Raw genomic sequence first — 18,496 nt, 5'->3', positions numbered from 1 at the left:
AACAACATTCCATGCTGGGGACAGCAGCCTCGCACCAGAGCTGCTTGTCCTCCTCCTCAGGTTGCTGAGGGTTCCTCCCATGGGCCCCCAGGAGGCAGGCTGCACAGCTCCCCTGGCCCCCCGGCTTGATGGGAGGGCACCAGTGACACACCTGGATGGGGGAGGCGACCCTGGCCCCAGGAGTGGGGAAGGGGGACCCGAGGACACCGCTGGACTCGGTCTGCCCGTGTCCCTGAGCCTGCCTCGCCTCTCCAGCAAACCAAGCGAGGAAGCCCCCATGCAAACTTTACCTAATCTCACACCCCGTCTCTCATCCCCTCGTCTAACAGCCCACAGGTCAGAGAGGGCTGTGGTCTGCTTTCTCCAAACCCCGGTTTGCAGCTGTGCCTTTGGAATGTTTCGCTCCTTGCTGCCATCTGAGGCCGAGCGCCCCGTCCTTCCTTCCACAAACTGTCACAGGCCAAGGACTCCAGGAAGGAGGCCGGCCTCGGCGGGAGCCCTCGGTGTGACCCGAGCCGCCGTCCCTCCCGGGCCTTTCTTCAGGCGCGGTCGGGGCGGCCTGGCCTTCCGTGCACTGCCACGCCCGCCAGCCCCGGCCCTTGCACCCACTCATTCCAGCGCCTCCTTGGGCCTGCTCTCGGCTGCGACGCCATCTTCCCGCCCTCGGCACCTTCCCTTCCTCCCTGCCTCGAGCTCCAGACTGCTCTGCCCCGCCGCGCTCACAGTTCGAGTCCCGTGTGTACGCGGTCACCCCGTCCCCGCCGGCTCCACGGCAGCACTGGGGCCCACCCCGTCCGCCCCGTGTCCAGCCGCCCGCCCGGCCACAGGACGCTCAGGGCTCTTCCACCCGGGCGACGCCGCTTGCCCTTTGACCCTCCCCAGGCTCGCGCCCATTGGCCGAGGTGCTGCGTCATCGCCGCGCGCCCCCCGGCGGCCCCTTCCCGCGCCCGAGCGCTGACGACAGAAGGGCGCCGGCCTCGGCGGCTGCGGACGCGGGAGGCGGCGGGAAGATGTAAGTGGCGGGGCCGAATCCGACCGCATCCGAACGGCGGGGGCCGCCCGCCAGGCCGGGAGGGCCCGCTGCTGGCGTGGGCCGGCTCCTGCGCCCCGCCAGGCCCCCGCGGGCCGGCTGCGCGGCCCCGAGCGCTCGGGAGAGGCGCTGTGGCCGCGGCGGCGAGGGGCGGCGTCGCGGCCCGGAAGTGGCGGGCGGGCGGCGGGGCCGGGGGGCGCGCGGCCTTGCGGGAGGGGTCTGCTGCTCGCGTGTGACTAACTCTTCTCTCCTCTCTCTGTTGGCCGCGCAGCCTCCGGAGGACGGGGACGTCCCCGAGGCCCTGGACTCGTGTGGACAGAGGAGCTGAGCCTTTGCTTTCTAGCTCGCGACCGCACCCAGCGAGGCGTTCGCTTTCCCCTGGTTCTTGATTTTTCCCGTCTAGTCTGAAGGCGGTGGGACTCGTTCCCGCAGGATGCAGGGTGGGAGGCCCGCTGTGTCCAGCAGGGTGGCCGTTGGGCCCTGGAGAGGCCCACAAGACCACCGTGAGGAAACAAAATACTGCTAGCCTCTTTACGTTGGGAAGGAGAAATTTTGGGTATGGCGTGTTGAGTATGTGATTCAGAACTAATTTCTTCTATTTTTGGATGAGGCTGCAAGAAAGTTTGAGGTGGTGCTCGAGGTGCGCCCTGTTTCCCCTTGAGAGTTCAGAAACTGCCTGTCACTCAAGTGCAAGTGTTTATGGCACTCTGACCTAAACCAGTTTACCTGCAAACAATCTGAAACGCGTGCTTTTCTTCTCATGGTGTGTTTCCCGTGAGCTTTGTGAGGACCCTGGTGTGGGGGCACGGCGCTCTGACGCCGCGCTTGCCAGGTGTGTTCCATGGCTTACCGTGCTGATGCCGGTGAACGGGGACCGTCCTTGTCACCTGAGAAGGGATGAGTGGCCGGCATAGGGCCTGCTGCGACCACACCGCTGGCCAGGGGCAGCCGGCCGCCCTTGCTGTCTGGTGGCAGGTGTCCACTCGGTGGGTAAGAGCAGAACTGTGCTGTGCGCCCCCGCCCCTGGCTCCAAGGAACCTGCTGGGAACATTACAGGCAGTGTTCCTGGAAAACAGCCATGAGGAATCGGTCTTCCAGTTTTTTGAGTAGTAACTTGTTAACATTGATTAACCTGTGCTGGAGTCCACTTTTTTTATTATTTTTTTTTTAATTTAGCCCTGGCATGAAATGTGTTTTACACAATTTCAGATATCATTCCTCCCTCCTAAACAAAAGTCTTGTTTTTGAAAATCCGTAACCAAGCACAGTTGGAATGGTTGTAAGCGCTCTGGTGAGGACCACCTAGGCTCTCCCAACTCTGTCGTGTTCCTTGTCAAATATCTAGTCACCTGTCAGTCTCTGCTTTAAATCACAGACTTTTTAACAAGTTTTTTGTTACTTTTAAGTGTTTGCATAGTAAATTCTTCAGTGCTGCTACCATTCACTTTTCTTTTTTTTTTTAATTATTATTATTGGAAAGCCGGATATACAGAGAGGAGGAGAGACAGAGAGGAAGATCTCCCATCCGATGTTTTCACTCCCCAAGTGAGCAGCAAAGGGCCGGTGCACACTGATCCTAAGCCGGGAACCAGGAACCTCTTCCGGGTCTCCCATGCAGGTGCAGGGTCCCAAAGCTTTGGGCCGTCCTTGACTGCTTTCCCAGGCCACAAGCAGGGAGCTGGATGGGAAGAGGACCTGCCAGGATTAGAACCGGCATCCATATGGGATCCCAGGGCGTTCAAGGCGAGGACTTTAGCCACTAGGCCACGCCGCCGGGCCCACCGTTCACTTTTGGAATGACTTTTGCTGTGGTCTTATGATCTAGTGCATCCTGGACAGTGGGATAGGGCCTGACCCCGTCAGGAGAGCCGCACTGGGTGCGTGTGGCGCCGTAGCCTTTGCAGGGGCCTGGCAGTGAGCCCTGGTACCACCCGTTGCCTCCTGTGGGCCACGGGTCCGCCCAGCAGGTGGTCCTGCTGTGTGCCCTGCTTCTTGTGCTGCCTTGTGTGCTGAGCTTTGTTGCTGCAAAGTGAACTTGTTGCCTTGCCAATTCATTCACTCTTGAACTCCTTTTATCTTGTTATTAGGCTGCTCTTTGGCGTAAATTGCAATCGATTAGGGATCGTTTCTCAGAATCGAGTTAGAAGTGAGAGTTCAGATAAGTGAGGCCGCCACTGCTGCTTTGAACACCTCAGAAGGGGAGAATGGATTTATCAGGAGTGAAAAAGAAGAGCTTGCTAGGAGTCAAAGAAAATAATAAAAAGTCCAGCACTAGGTAATCCTTCCCTAAGATTTTTCTAGTGCTACATTGGGGGTGCGCAACTGCTAGGACCCTCAGGAAGTGCATCCCACAGTGCGTGTCCTGTGCCACAGTCAGCTAGCTCTGTGAGCACTGGGGTCTCCGGCCTTTCCGGGTCCCCTCTTCCGGGCTGTGCTGTTTAGGGCCTGGCCAGAGGCGCAAGCGCTCTCACACTCTTCCTCACTGCGCAGGGCTCCTTCTCCTACCAAGCGCAAAGATCGCTCTGATGAGAAGCCTAAGGATCGCTCTAAAGATAAAGGGGCCGCCAAGGAGTCGGGGGAGAAGGACCGCGGCCGGGACAAGGCACGGAAGCGGCGCAGCGCTTCTAGCGGCAGCAGCAGCACCAGGTGGGCTGGCTGGCCAGCAGCAGCCTGGCCTCTTCCACAGCTAGCCACCCAGCACGATGCCTAGCCGCAGGCTGTGGAAAGAGGGTGCCCCTCTCCTGTGCATGTTCAGGAATGGGCTTGGGGTCTGTGCTCAGAGTCCTGGGTCGAGCACGCGGGTCGTCCCGCTTCCTGAGCGATGTGGCGGCCGTGGCCCTGTGGAAGCCCAAAGCAGGAAGGTTTCTTTGCAGGAAGGAAGTGGCGGGACTGGGGAGGAAGCAGAGGCTTGAAGTGGGGTCCACGCTCGTGCCCATTACAGGGTGACCTTCCTGTCCTGTCCCAGGTCTCGCTCCAGCTCCAGCTCCAGCTCGGGCTCCAGTACCAGCACGGGCTCCAGCAGCGGCTCCAGCTCCTCCTCGGCCTCCAGCCGCTCCGGCAGCTCCAGCTCCTCGCGCAGCTCCAGCTCAAGCAGCTCCTCAGGCTCCCCAAGCCCCTCTCGGCGCAGGCATGACAACCGGCGACGCTCCCGCTCCAAGTGAGCACCCACTCCCACGGGGCAAGGGGATTAGCATGAACAGGCCAGACCAGAGGCTCTTGGGCTGTGTAGCTGCATTGTACGCCTAGACTGGTAGGGAATCCTTCCCTCTGAAAACTTGGGCACACAGCTGATTTTGCACAAAGAGTCCAATACGTTTTGATTTGACGGAAGGTGTTGGAGACGTTTCATTTTGTTTTCTCAATCAGATCCAAGCCACCTAAGAGAGATGACAAGGAGAGGAAACGACGGAGCCCGTCCCCAAAACCCACCAAAGTACACATCGGGAGGCTGACCAGGAATGTGACCAAGGTGAGGCTCAGGGAGCTGCCCGCGCCTGCCAGAGCTGGCCTGGTGGTGGGCCGAGTCCAGTGGCTCCTCCAGGCTGGGAGGCTTGTCCGGATTAGATGGCAGTGCACCAGTGCCGGCCACGGGGTGCTGAATGCTGTGTTACCTGTTTTTGTAGGACCACATCATGGAGATATTCTCCACCTATGGGAAGATTAAAATGATTGACATGCCTGTCGACAGGATGCATCCACACCTCTCCAAAGGCTACGCCTACGTGGAGTTTGAGAATCCCGACGAGGCGGAGAAGGCCCTGAAGCACATGGATGGAGGTGGGCCCTGAGCTCTGCGACACTGGTGTTGGAGGGAAATCCATGGCTGAAAACTAGGGTGTCGGGTTGTAAGATTACCTCTATTGGAAAGGTAGATTCGCACACAGAAATCTTGCGTCCACTGGTTCACTTCCTGAATGACTGCAACGCTTCCGCCCAGTCTCCTGTGCAGGTGCAGGGTCTTGAGGAGTTGAGCATCCTCTGCTGCCTTCCCAGGCCATTAACAGAGTTGGGTCAGATGTGAACCGGTTCCCAAGTGGGCTGTCTGTCAGTGCTGCAGGTGAAGGGTTAGCGTACTGCACCAGCCCCCTTTATGTTCGTGAAGACAGAAATGACATCTTCCTTCCATCTGCCTCTGCCGCAGCAGCCAGGTTAGGCCAAGGCAAGACCGGGAGCCTGGGGCTTCCTCCCCTCCCCCACGCCGACTGCTGCCTTCTCAGGCCTGTTGGCGGAGAAATGAATAGACCCGATGTGACCTGGGCTGGGACTTGGCGCTGAAGCGGTACTTAGGCGGACTGCTGCTGTTCAGCTGCTCGGCCGGCGCTGCTGCAGCTGCTACAAGGCTCTGGTTTCTGTTTCCCATGCCTAGGATTGATTTGGTGAGTGGTAGGCTTGCTGGAGTCACAAGTTGCTTTTTTCCACCTACTTGTGTCCCTTGAACTGCTTATGACATATAGGGTTATTTGTAGTTTTTGATGACCATTTTGTCTTTCTATCAGCTTCCAGGCTGCCCTGATCGAGGAGGCAAGGGCCGGGTGTGCAGCCACAGCTGCAGGAGGAGCACTCTGGGTCCTTAGTCCATATGGCTGCTCATCGCCTCTGGGCGGTGAAAGTCCCTCAGCACCAGCTGTCACTCACCTAAGAGCCTGAGGACCTGTGTGTGACTAGGGGGTTTCCTGTGCAGCCTGGCCACTGGCAGCTGCCCGGAAGATGGATTTGTCTGTGTAGTGGATTCCCTGAGGCCCCCAGCTGGGTCTGGTCTGGCAGTGAACTAGGGAAGCCTTGGGCTGTTTGCTAAGTTAAGCCTAGTTGGGTATGTATAGTAAGAGTCCAGTAGCTCAGGCAACCCAGGTGCTTCTGAGGTGGCCTGGGAGGTTGAAGCTAAAAAGACAAAGCAGGACCTGGAGTGGACCTGGGGCTTCAAACCCCCACAGCTCTGTGCACAGTCTCCTGTGGTGGGGGGATCCTGATCCCCTGGAACAGAGGTGCGCCTGCGTTTCCTTTGTGCCTAGGCTGCCTGCGGCCCTGCAGGTTACCCCTGGCTTCTTGCAGTCGCACCTCCACCCCCTTCATTTGGTGCCACACTTCAGCACTGCACATGCCTCGTAGCAGAACCCCTGGGCCTTGTACTTCACCCTCAGCCCTGCCCTGTCTGCCCCTCCTGCCCCTCAGGCCACGTGTTCACCGACACCCACTTAGTGGCCCTGAGCCTCCTGGCATAGGTGCTGGTTCACTGTGCCTTGCTGCTTGTTCCAACAGGACAGATCGATGGCCAGGAGATCACTGCTACCGCTGTGCTGGCCCCCTGGCCCAGGCCGCCCCCGAGGCGCTTCAGTCCTCCCAGGAGGATGCTGCCGCCACCTCCCATGTGGCGCAGGTCACCACCCCGCATGCGGAGGAGGTAATTCAGAGCTGGTCCAGCCTGCTGTGCGCCAGGGACTGGGGCTCTCAACAGCTCTGGGGGCGGGGAGGCATTTCAGTGACAGCAGGCAGCAGGGGTGCTGGAGCCTTGCCTGCAGGCCCTCCCCCAGAGATGCTGGGTCCTTCCAGCACTGCATCTTGACTCTCTGGGAAGCCTTAGGAGTGGAGAGGGGTCAGGCTCAGGATCCCAGAAGGGGGCCCGGGCTCGCAGTGCCTCCAGGGGCTAACTTGTTTTCTGCTCCCCACAGGTCCCGCTCGCCACGCCGCAGGTCCCCCGTGCGCCGGCGATCCCGCTCTCCTGGCCGCCGGCGCCACAGGAGCCGCTCAAGCTCCAACTCTTCCCGATAGGCAGCCACCAGAATCCCTTCCCCTGTAACTTTATGTCCACCTCAGTTTTGTCACCCTTCTAGCCGGGGTCAGATTAGTAGGAAAGGGATTCCCTGCTCGGACAGCCTTCAGAGGCAACGGCTAAGACATTGGCTGTGTGGGTCACGTTCCAGAAACGTATTGTGCAGAAACCGCGCGGGTTGGGGTCATGCCCTTGCAGGTGCTGAAGCTGGAAAGGTCACCTGCTGCTTGTTCCTGAGTTCCTTTTGTGGCACACTCAGTGGGGACAGCAGGGTGCCTGGGGCCAGGCTGCAGCCTCCCTGTGTGTCCCTTGGAGCCAGCTCTGCAGGGCATCACAGAACACTGTCCCCACCTCCCTTGGCATCTGCCACTCATGGTGGTGTCACTGGTTACCTTGACAACATGTACATTGCGAGCTTTTTTTTTTTTTTGCTTTGCTTTTATTGTACAGTCAGTACTATCAAATTCTTCAGTTTTGAGTTTTATAACTTTGTAGCATTTTAGATAGTGTTTGTACTTTGTTGTGTAGAATGGAAGAATTGTGTTGAATAAACTTAGGATTAGAATGCAGAGTGCTTCTGCTTTTGTTGTGTATTCTGGGCCTGTGCTGGGGAAAGCTCCGCCAGACTTGAGGGGGACGCACGGGCAGAGTGGCCACCTCCTGCCCGGCCCACCTGCGACAGGAGTCTGTTCACGCCGCTTCTGTTTCAGGGTCCCAGGAAGCGCTGGGCCTGCCAGGGCGGGGCCGTGGCCCCTGCTGCCCACACAAGGGCCGCTCACCTTTAACCCCTTGCCTGGCCTGGATAGGTGGCTTGTGGGGAAACGCTACAGGAGTGCTCCCAGGCTCCTCTAATACTGAGGTACCCGGGTGTGCTGACCTGCCCCTCTGAGGGACAAGGGCCCGGCCCCCTCCGGTTCTGTTCTGTTCCCCGCAAGGACGCAGGGCATGCTTGCTCCAGGCCCCCTCGCGCCGTGGGCTGGACCCTTTGCCCTCCCTGCTGCAGAGCCTAAGCCTTAGGGCGCGGCTGGAAGGCCCGGCCACTTCCTGAGGGTCATGTTGACAAAGGGCACAGGCCAGAACAACCCCCCTTTCCTCCTGGAGCTGCCGGGGGTCAGCCTGGGGACGGCACCTTGACGGGCTGGCGGGGTCTCGCAGCATGTCCTCGGAGGCGGGTGGGGGGGGCGGGTGGCCCGCAGCATGTCCTCCTCGGAGGCGGGGGGGGCGTCCCGCAGCATGTCCTCCTCGGAGGCGGGTGGGGGGGCGGGTGGCCCGCAGCATGTCCTCCTCGGAGGCAGGGGGGCGTCCCGCAGCATGTCCTCCTCGGAGGCGGGGGGCGTCCCGCAGCATGTCCTCCTCGGAGGCGGGTGGGGGGGCGGGTGGCCCGCAGCATGTCCTCCTCGGAGGCGGGGGGCGTCCCGCAGCATGTCCTCCTCGGAGGCGGGGGGGCGGGTGGCCCGCAGCATGTCCTCCTCGGAGGCGGGGGGGCGTCCCGCAGCATGTCCTCCTCGGAGGCGGGGGGCGTCCCGCAGCATGTCCTCCTCGGAGGCGGGGGGCGTCCCGCAGCATGTCCTCCTCGGAGGCGGGGGGCGTCCCGCAGCATGTCCTCCTCGGAGGCGGGGCCCGGCTCCCTCCCTGCGGCCCCGCCCCAGAGGCCAGGCCGGCCAAGATGGCGCTGGTGGCGGCCTTGCGCGTCCCCTTGCGCGTCCCCTTGCGCGCCCTGCTCTTCGCGGGTACGTGGAATGGCCAGGGGCCGCGGAGCTGGAGGGTGGCGGGGCACCGGGCTGGGACCCACGCGCCTTCCTCTCTCCGGTGTGGCAGGAGTCCGAGCCGGGCGCGGGCGGCGGGCGGCCGGCGGCGGGGACGGCGCGCGGCGCTTCGCGAGCCACAAGGTGCTGGTGGAGCCGGGCCCGGCCGCAGGTGAGCGGGCAGGGGCCTCGGAGAGGGGTGGGAGAACTCGGGGGTCCACCCGAGCTGTCAGGGTGTGGGGCTGTGGGCTTCTTCCCGGGCGCCTCGAGCTGGTCGCGCTCGGCGCTGCCCGCGGGCATGGCGCTGCCCGGGCCGCCTCCCCGGCCTCTGCCCCGCGAGGGGGCGGCCCCGGGTCCAGGCCAGGCCGAACCAACCGGGTCCGGCGAGAACTTGTGTTTCTGAAAGGCTCGTGTCTGAGGAAGTTTTGCATGTTATCAAAGTTCAGGGGAGGAAAAAACATTTTTAACGGCGGGGAGGGTTAACTTTATCAGGTGTTACAATATAAAAAGGCACACGGGGTGCTTCACGGAGCTTTTGGGGGAAAATGTGCCATGAACAGCATGCATGGGTTTGGAAAAACGCCCAGGGTCACACCAGCTCCTGCTTTCAATCCTGCGTTTCCGGCAGCCTGTTGTACCGGCTGTTTGCCCTCCCCAGCTGGGATCTAGTGCTGACCCCAGAACTGAGACGAGGACCCCCGCCTGGGCCGCGCCACTGCTGAGTGTGTGTCTGGGGGGCTGGTATTGGATCCCTCCATGTGGTCCTTGAAGAAACCTTTACCCAGAATCCAGCCTGTCTAGCTCCTCCTGCAATTAGCTCCTGTTCACCTTTAACCTTGTGACCTTTCCCCCACTGCCTGGGCAGCTTGTTTCTGGAACTGTGGATCTCACACTATTGAAAACAAACAAAAAAAAAACTATATTTAAATATTTATTGCCATCCACTGATCCACTTTCCCAAATGTCCACACCACAGCCAGGACCAAGCTGGTTCTGAAGTACTCTTGTTCTCCACTGTGAGCGGCAGGGGTCCCGCTGCCCAGGTCACCCCAGGGCCACCTGGAGCCAGAAGCCAGAGCCAAGCGCTGAAGCCAGGCGGCTGAACCGAGTCCCTCCAGAGTGGGAAGCTGCTAAGTCACTGCTAGACCAGGCATCCACCTGACTGCCCGTTTCCCCCAGTTTTGCCTGGGTACACTTGGAGCCAGGTGGTGTTCTCATCCTTGTAAATCCAAGGTGCCCAGACTGCCTGTTTTCCGTGAGGACTTGGTCATCACTCCAGGGAAGGATTTGTGTCGGGCAGAGTCACCCCCAGGCATGGGGCCATGTCCCTGCAGCCCACAGGGGTGTAGTCGGGGAACGAGGCAGGCACGGGCAGCCCAGGAGTGTGAACATGTACTTTAGTCTCGCCAGAGCCCCCACTAGGTGTGTCCTGGCACATCTTTTTTGTGTGAGATTTTTCTCCTGGAGAAAAGAGAGGATCCTGTTCCCACTAGGACTCGGGAGTTGGCGTTCAGAGTACAGGAAGACCAGCTGGTCGGGGACCGGAGCACTGCCTCAGGCGTGCCAGCTGGCCCCAGCCCAAGTTGCTGAGGCAGCCTCTTGACCCCAGCTGTCCTTGGGGCTTGGAGTGGATGGACACAGCAGGTTACAGGGCAGGCCTGCTGCCTCTGAGGTCAGGTGGATGTCAGCTTGAGGCCAGACCGACCAGAGAGCCGGCGTGTCCCTCCTCCAGTGCTGTGCCGGGGTCCCTGAGATGAGCGTGCCCGGAGACAGGCCTCCTCCTCTGTCTCTCCTTCTGTCTATGTATCGGACTTTCCAGTAAAAAATAAATGAAATCTTAAAAAAAAAGAGAGAGAAATGGCCTGCCTCTCCTTTGTACAACAGATAGCAAGGAGAGAGCAGCTACCAAGTTCAGAGAGGAGGCGGGACAGAGGAGGTCCGTCCACTGAGCCGCTCCCCAAGTGACCGCAACGGCCGGTGCTGAGCTCCTCCGGGGCTCCACGCAGGCGCAGGGTCCCAAAGCCTCGGGCATCCTCAACCGCTCCCCAGGCCACAAACAGGGATGGGGATGGGAAGTGCGGGGATTAGAACCGGCGCCCATATGGGATCCTGGCGTATGCAAGGTGAGGACTTTAGCCACTAGGCTACCATACCAGACCCCAGATGGAATATTTTTCTGTCTCTCTATGTATTAATCTGCCTTTCCAATAAAAATTTTTTTAAAGATTTGTTTTATTTTTATTGCAAAGTCAGATATACAGAAAGGAGGAGAGACAGAGAGGAAGATCTGCCATCTGATGATTCACTCCCCAATTAACCGCAACAGCCAGTGCAGCGCCGATCCGAAGCCAGGAGCCAGGAACTTCCTCCAGGTCTCCCACACAGGTGCAGGGTCCCAAAGCTTTGGGCCGTCCTCGACTGCTTTCCCAGGCCACAGGCAGGGAGCTGGATGGGAAGCAGGATCGCCAAGATTAGAACCAGTGCCCATATGGGATCCCGGTGTGTCCAAGGTAAGGACTTTAGCTGCTAGGCCACCATGCTGGGCCCAAAAATAAATGTTTTTTAAAGAAAAAACCTTACAGGGCCCAGCATGGTGGCCTAGTGGCGAAAGTCCTCACCCTGGACACGCCAGGATCCCATGTGGGCACTGGTTCTAATCCCGGCAGCTCCACTTCCCATCCAGCTCCCTGCCTGTGGCCTGGGAAAGCAGTCGAGGACGGCCCAAAGCCTTGGGACCCTGCACCTGCGTGGGAGACCTGGAGGAGCACCTGGCTCCTGGCTTCGGATCGGCGTAGCTCTAGCCGTTGCAGTCACTTGGGAAGTGAGCTAGCAGACAGAAGATCTTCCTCTCTGTCTCCTCTCTTTCTATATATATGGCTTTGCAATAAAAATAAATAAATCTTTATAAAAAAAGAAAAACCTTGCATAAATATTGCAGATTATTATGAGGAACTGCATTTTTTAAAGCCCTGCATTTCTGGCCTGGCTCTTGTTGGCTGGGGTCCTGGCTGTGGGAGCATTTGGAGTGGGCCATGCATCGGGAGCTTCGTCTGCCTCTCCACCTCATTACTGAAGAAGAAGTGTGTGTGTGGTAGCACTGTTCATGTGGACAGACGTCTGAGTGCGATCGACCAGGCGCTGGGCCGGGAAAGTGGGCCTGCCTTGAGCACTGCCTCCGCTCTAGCACTGTTGCCTGAGCCTGGAGGCTGCTACTGTGGAGGGGAGCTCCCCTGGGGCAGTGGTGTCCTGCTGAGTATGCTTAAGGAAGTTGCTCACTTTAAAAAGAGCTCACATGCCCTTAGCCTCACCTGTCAGCAGCCTCACCAGGGCCAGCGCTAGGACACAGCGCACTAAGCCACTCCCTGGGCCCCGCATCCCCGTCAGAGTGCGCGGGACACTGTATGCTCCTGTTTGGGGCTGCTCTGGTTTCCAATGCAGCCTCCTGCCAATGTGCCTGGGCAGGCAGGAGCAGGACCCCTGTGCTTGGGGGACCAGGCTGGGACTCTTGGCTGTCGTGGTCCTCTGGGGAGCAAGCCAGCAGGTGGGAGGTGCTGGACACCAGCGTCCCATTCCTTGTTTTTGACTCAGGGGTCGCTGTGATGAGACTGGGGAGCCCCCCAGTGAACAGCCTCAGCCTGGAGCTTCTGACAGAGTTCGTCATCAGCCTGGAGAAGCTTGAGAACGATAAGAGCTTCCGGGGCGTCCTCCTCACCTCGGTGGGTGGCCCCTATCACCCAGAGAGTCCCCCACCTGTGCCTCAGTGGGCCCTCAGCCCTGAGGCAGGTCTGGCACAGGCCACATGCCCGCCCTGCTCCCTAACTGCGGTCCCTGTCCAAAGCCGCCTGCCCGTGAGCCCTATGTTACTTGGGGGTTCCTGACAACTTTTCAGAGGCCAGTCGTGGCCGCAGGTCACCAGCATGAGCAGAGCAGGTGCACACTTAACCCACAGCCCTGCTCCGCTGTGTCTCCCGCGGGCCTGACGGCCTCAGTTGTCAGCATCGTTAGCTCGGCCCGCCTGGACAGGGAGGCACAGAGGGGCGAGCTCAGGAAGCTGTCAGGAGGTGGAGTGGACTCGGGCACCCCCATCTTCCCCTTCCAGGCAGCATGGTGGGAGGATCTCCCAACCCCACAAGGGCCTCCCGGGCTGTGCCCTCAGGAGCCGTGGGGGCTTGTCTGACCCCGATGAGCCTGTCCTGGCCAAGCCCTTTGCCCTGGCTGTCTCTGCTCACCCCCTCCACATCTTTGGTAGTTGTGTGGCAACTTGGGTCATCAGAGCATGCCTCCCAGATGCTGCCCCTGCCTGACCCTTTGGGGCAAAATCAGATCCTGGAGCCAACTGCGCACCTGAGCAGTCAGAGGTTGTGAGGGGACAGCAGCTCGAGGGTGACGAGGTCCCAGGAGGTCTGAACCAAGGCCCCAGGCACCACAGCTTTGGGCTCCTTGGGGCAGCCCCTGGCCCTAACCCCACTGTCCCTTGGGCGCCTCAGTCCTGGTGACACAGACCCAGTCTGGAGGTGGACTGGCAGGCACCTGACCCCGGCCACACCCCCTAGGACTGCCCTGGCATCTTCTCTGCCGGCCTGGACCTGACGGAGATGTGTGGGAGAAACGCTGCCCACTACGCTGAATACTGGAAGGCCGTGCAGGAGCTATGGCTGCGGCTCTACCTGTCCAACCTGGTGCTGGTTGCCGCCATCAGTGTGAGCGTCCCCATCCCCAGGTGGCCTCAGGCACTCAGAGACAGCCCGAGCAGGGGGTTGAGGGGCGTAGGTGCTTATGGCGTGTAGGAACTGGCCTGAGGGACGTGGGGCAAACATTTTAGAGCCCTTGCTCCGCCCAGCCTGAAGAAGCAGGGCAAGGCTGGCTGTGCACAGTAGTGGAGCTGCTCACCCTGGCCCGTGGACTGGGCAGCTCGAGTGCCCTTGGTGCAGGGCTCGGGCACATCAGGCCCGATTTCTCACAGGGAGCCAGTCCCGCCGGCGGCTGTCTCATGGCCCTCAGCTGTGACTACCGCGTCATGGCTGACAACCCCAAGTACGTCATGGGGCTCAACGAGACACAGCTAGGCATCGTTGCCCCCTTCTGGTAAGGCTGCCGCTGCACCTGCTTGTGCCCCAGGGAGTTGGGCGGGCAGACCCTCCTGGGAGTCCCCCATGCCCAGTGAGTGGATGTGTGTTCTAGGTTCAAAGACACCCTCGTGAACACCATTGGCCACCGGGCTGCAGAACAGGCCCTGCAGCTGGGGCTGCTCTTCCCACCGGCAGAGGCCCTCAAGGTGGGCATGGTGGACCAAGTGGTGCCCGAGGACCAGGTGCAGAGCACAGCGCTGTCGGTGCTGGCCCGGTGGATGGCCATCCCAGGTGAGCAGGACAGCCCTGGGTCACCCAGCAAAGGGACCCTTCCTCACCTTTCTCCTCCCCAATCTGGCCCTGTGAGGCAAGACTCCTGGGCCCCCTCAAGACTGCATTTCTCAGAGCGGCTGTTCCGAGGTCCCCAGCCAAGGACCCCAACGCTGGCAGCCTGATTAAAACCAAGGAGATGGGTCCTCAGGTGTGGAGGATCCCACAACACTTCGGGTCACTCTGGGGGTGGCTGGGAAGCTGTGTGCATGTTGATGGAGACCGGGGAGGTCTTGCTGGCAGAGAAAAGGATGAGCAGGCTTGTGCATAAAGAGCCAGGTGGCTCGCCAGCTCTGTGGGTCTGAACCCTCGCATAGGATGACAGGCAGACAATACAGAAACCAGCATGCACATGGCTGGGCATTTGGGCTTCATGTTACTTTTCCTTGTCACTAAATACCATCCTTCCCCCCCCCCTTTTTTTTTTTTAAGATTATTCATTATTTGGAAGGCAGTTACAGAGAGAGGGAGACAAATCCTCCAGTCACTGGGCCTCGCTCCAGATGGCCATGATGGCCAGGGTTGAGACAAGCCACATCCAGGAGCTCCATGCGCCCTCGGGGGTGCGGGGCCCAAGTGTGTGCCGTACGATGCTGCCTTTCCAGGCCTGCCAGCAGTGTGCTGGACCACAGGTAGAGCAGATGGGACTCGAGCCAGCACTGTCATGTGACATGCCGGCATTGCAAACAGCAGCTTCCTCTGGTCTGTTTCTCAAGTCTTTAAAAATGAAAATACCTGAACGGTCTGGGAAGCTGCGCTTTCCCGCCGTTCAGCTGGACAAACTGTTGAATGGCGTGCTGCCCTTTTTTCTAGTGAGGAATGCTCTCTAGGGCCAGTGTGGCAGGCTCAGCTGCTGCCTGTGGTGCTGGTCTCTGCGTGTGGGTTTGAGTCCTGGATGCTCTACTTGTGGGGCTGCTCCCTGCGAATGCGCCTGGGAAAGCTAGAGCAGATGGCCCAGGGGCGTGGCCTCTGACTCACACGGGGACCCCTGGATGAAGCACTTGACTCTAGACTTCAGCCTAGCCTAGCCCGGCCCTGGCCATCGTAGCTCTTTGGGGAGTGAACCAGTGGATGGAAGATCTCTCTCTCTCTCTGCCTTTCTCCCTCTTTGTAAATCGTTCAAATAAATAAATCTTTAAAAATACTGGAAAGGAATGTTCTCAGTAACATGATTCCATAAACAGGGCACATTTGCAAAGTGCTTTTCTGAAGGGATTGGCAGGCAGTGGGGTCCACTCCTCTGAGGCCTCCTGTGGGAGGGTGGGGCCCCACCATTCTGCAGGTGGGTTTCCCAGGTGGACCCCCTTTTCTTCAGACCACGCCCGGCAGCTGACCAAGAGCATGATGCGGAAGGCCACAGCAGACCGCCTGGTGAGGCAGCGGGAGGCCGACATCCAGAACTTCGTCAGTTTCGTGTCCCGGGACTCCATCCAGAAGTCGTTGCAGGCATACTTGCAGAAACTCCGACAGAAGGGCGGCTGAAGGCCCGGCTGCCGGGGAACGGGGCAGGCGGGGAGCCACGGTGCCCTGCGGCAGCTGCCCGGCCCAGGGGTCTCAACAAGGTATTTTCCAGTTTACAGTTCCTTTTGCTTCTTTATTCTGCTAGTCGCCCATTACCCCCCGCCAAGCCTTGGGACTGGGACCCTGTGAGGACGCAGTGCCGACACTGGATGAGACAGGCTTCAGGGACACAAGTCCAAGACTCACCATGGTCCAGGAAGCCGACCTGCCGCGCCCAGCAGCTTCCCCAGCCGCCTTCTGGGCTAGCATGGTCTGGACATGGCCACCGACCCCTGCCCCAGGAAGGAGGTGGGCAAAGGGGTTGGGCACACCCACACGCTGGGCTGCACCTCGGCTTGTGCCTGCCCCAAGAGGCCCAGGGGGCCTGCCTGGCACTGGCCCTGGCCCTGAGTGCTCTTCTCAGGGCCGTTCCCAGCAACCTTGGGAGGCAGGTGCCCGTGAATGAGGAGCCCAGAGATCCTCACGGTCCCGTAGCCTTCCACACACAACTGCCCTTGCCCCCGTGGCCAGAGTCTGCAGGGGGCATGCCCTGGCCCGGCCTAGAGCTCTCAGTGGAACTTGAGGGTCACCTCCACAGGAAAGTGGTCACTGACGGCCAGAGCCTGGAAGGAGGGCAGCATGGAGCCTCAGGGATCGTGGCCAGCAGCCCCGTGCCCACTCCCCACCCCCGGCTCCACCCACAAGGACTGGGGGCCACACTCGAGGACAGCTCCCTGGGCTGTGAACAGAGGCCACAGAGGAGAGGCCAGGGGGTCCCCTTCCAACCCGCACCCCTGGAGGCATGGGGAATACCTGAGTCTGGTCCAGGCCGAACTCCTCCTGGAAGTCGTGCACAGCGGCTGACTGGGGCTTGATGCTCCTGCGCAGGCGCGCACCACACACCACAATGCGGTCGTAGGCGCAGTCTGAGTTGCCCACGGTGGTGTCAGCGCTGTCTGGGATGAGCCACTTGAAGACCTCACTGCTGCGCAGCCGGATGGAGGCCCAGTCCTGTGCCCGCACGTAGCTGCAGTCAGCGTTGAAGTCGCCCAGGAACAGCATGTCCTGCAGGCACCAGTCACTCTGAGCCCGTGCTGCTTCACGGCTTGGCTCCCTAACCCACCCAGGTGTGTGCAGAGCCACTTCCCCAACTCCCTGCCCCACCCCACCCCCGCTTACGTCAGTGCCCCACTTGTCAATCACATCTAGATACACGTCGTACAGCGCGTCGATCTCGGCCACGGCCTGGTGTGGTGCAGCGTGCAGTGGGATCAGTACCAACTCCCGGGCAGCTGTGGGGAGTGGGGGTTGTCAGCGGGGGCTGGGGTGGGGCCCAGGGTGTCAGCTGCTTGGCCCAGGTCGGAAGGCGGGAGGCCTCACCAGAGCGGGGTGCAGAGAACTTGACCACAAAGGGTTCCCGGCTGAAGGCATCCTCTGGGTCTGGGTACTGGTACGTGTCCACTACAGACACTGCGCCCTTCCTGGGAGTAGAGGAGGGTGGGCAGCCTGGCGCTGAGCCAGGCCACGCCCCCTCTCTGGGACCCGCCCCTCACCTGTAGACAAACAGGTACATCTCCTTGTACTGGTCCCGACCCAGGGGCTTGCTGCTCACGAAGTCATACTCATGCTTGGACACGCTGTGGAAACCCAGGGCAGGCCCTGTCAAGGCCCCAGGAGATGCCTGGGAACTAGGATGGGGGTCCCCCATGGGGCCCTGCCCGCCACACCTGCTAATCTGCTCCATGAGCACAGACACGGCACTCAAGTCCGGGTCTCGTACCTCCTGCACCAACACCACATCGTACCCAGCCAGGATCTGCAGGAGGAGGCGGCAGGTGCGGGGGTTAAGCGCAACCAATCGTGGCACCCGCCCTGGGAGCCCAGCTGCATCCAGAAACCCCGCCCTGCCTCACCTGTGCAATGACGCTGCCGCAGGCCGGGTCAGTCACTTTGCTGTCCCCGAAACTCTGGATGTTGAAGGCCCCGATGCGCAGAGCTGTGGCTTGGACAGCCCCCAGTGCCCAGAGCAGGGCCCGCAGGGTCATGGCCCTGCCCATAGCCCAGACAAGTGGACTAGGAGTGGGAGGGAGGCAGCCAGGGAGCTGGCACCTGGGGTCAGAGCCGCCAGCAAAAGCAGGCGCCCACCCTGTCTGGGTTGTGAATTCTCCCCCACACTCTCTGGGAGCGTGGTCCAGCTCTCAGTCCCCTGGCCTTCCCTGACTGCTAACAGAAGGTCCCCTGGCCTGACCCTACCCAACTCACCTGGTTTGCTGATGAGGTGGTGCCAAGCCTCGGGGCTTCTGGTCCCTCTAGGGTCTCAGCCTTCAGGGCTGGGAGCCTGTTGTGGTCACACAGCAGGACTACGCTGACCCGACTGGGGTGAGCAGTTCTGACATCAGAGCCCGGCTGGTATATGAGGCCTTGGCCCTGGCACAGGGCGGAGCTAGGCTGGCCTCGACCCGCCTCCTCCATCCAGATGGCGCTAACTCCTGTCCCCCATCCCCATGGAGAAGCCCCAAGGGTAAGAGGCAGGTCCATCCTGGCCAGTTCGAATGCCCCATCTCAGAACCTCATGGAAGTACCCTACTGGCTTTCCAAAGACAGGCTGGGAGCCCTGCCCACCGTCTACCTGCCAGAACACAGGTCAGCAAGGACCAGGCCCCTTCCTGGCCTGGCAGAGACTGCAATCTCCTCACCACAGCCCCCACCTGTGGCGGCCCCAGGGTTAGAGGCTGGGACGGAGCACCTCCTTCCACCCACTCCAGCAGGCCTGGAAGCCTGGGGTCACAGCTGTGGCAGGGCAGGGCAGCCAGAGGTTGCCTGTCAGCGTGCCAGCAACGCCCACACGCCACCGAGGCGCCGCCTGGGCTGGCGGAAACCCCTGAGCAGGGTGGCCCAGGCAGGCAGGCACTCCCGGGATCTATGGGAGCAGTGGCGCCAGCCCCTGAGCAGGGTGGCCCAGGCGGGCAGGCACTCCCGGGATCTATGGGAGCAGTGGCGCCAGCCCCTGAGCAGGGTGGCCCAGGCGGGCAGGCACTCCCGGGATCTATGGGAA

General features: G+C 60.7%; 3 protein-coding genes across 4 annotated transcripts; 2 read left to right on the top strand and 1 right to left on the bottom strand.

Moving 5' to 3' along the window:
* The first annotated feature begins 916 nt into the window (after positions 1–916).
* On the top strand, positions 917–6,928 carry RNPS1 (RNA binding protein with serine rich domain 1). 2 transcript variants are annotated; one of them, XM_058680356.1, is made up of 8 exons: positions 917–1,012; positions 3,118–3,305; positions 3,521–3,676; positions 3,996–4,187; positions 4,397–4,499; positions 4,654–4,807; positions 6,287–6,428; positions 6,697–6,927. In XM_058680356.1, exons 2-8 carry the CDS (start codon positions 3,235–3,237, stop codon positions 6,794–6,796), a joined length of 918 nt encoding a protein of 305 aa, XP_058536339.1. In that variant the 5' UTR covers positions 917–1,012; positions 3,118–3,234; the 3' UTR covers positions 6,797–6,927. The 2 variants fall into 2 exon arrangements, with proteins under 2 accessions (XP_058536339.1, XP_058536340.1); XM_058680357.1 differs by lacking the exon at positions 3,118–3,305 and having other exon boundaries at positions 926–1,012; positions 6,697–6,928.
* A 1,518-nt stretch (positions 6,929–8,446) lies between these two features.
* ECI1 (enoyl-CoA delta isomerase 1) lies at positions 8,447–15,524 on the top strand. Its single transcript, XM_058680358.1, has 7 exons — positions 8,447–8,527; positions 8,616–8,714; positions 12,131–12,258; positions 13,096–13,242; positions 13,506–13,627; positions 13,724–13,902; positions 15,257–15,524. Exons 1-7 carry the CDS (start codon positions 8,464–8,466, stop codon positions 15,421–15,423), a joined length of 906 nt encoding a protein of 301 aa, XP_058536341.1. The 5' UTR covers positions 8,447–8,463; the 3' UTR covers positions 15,424–15,524.
* Positions 15,525–15,873: 349 nt separating this feature from the next.
* Positions 15,874–18,384, bottom strand: DNASE1L2 (deoxyribonuclease 1 like 2). Its single transcript, XM_004587025.2, has 7 exons — positions 17,355–18,384; positions 17,169–17,257; positions 16,995–17,078; positions 16,822–16,922; positions 16,621–16,733; positions 16,255–16,506; positions 15,874–16,064 (listed from the first exon to the last, which is right to left on the bottom strand). The coding sequence occupies exons 1-7, from the start codon at positions 17,496–17,498 to the stop codon at positions 16,011–16,013; spliced, it is 837 nt and encodes a 278-aa protein (XP_004587082.2). The 5' UTR covers positions 17,499–18,384; the 3' UTR covers positions 15,874–16,010.
* Between the last annotated feature and the right edge of the window lie 112 nt (positions 18,385–18,496).

This window comes from Ochotona princeps, chromosome 24 (assembly GCF_030435755.1).
Source record: "Ochotona princeps isolate mOchPri1 chromosome 24, mOchPri1.hap1, whole genome shotgun sequence".
In the NCBI taxonomy this organism is placed as follows: domain Eukaryota; kingdom Metazoa; phylum Chordata; class Mammalia; order Lagomorpha; family Ochotonidae; genus Ochotona; species Ochotona princeps.
This window is presented reverse-complemented; position numbering and strand designations above follow the sequence as displayed.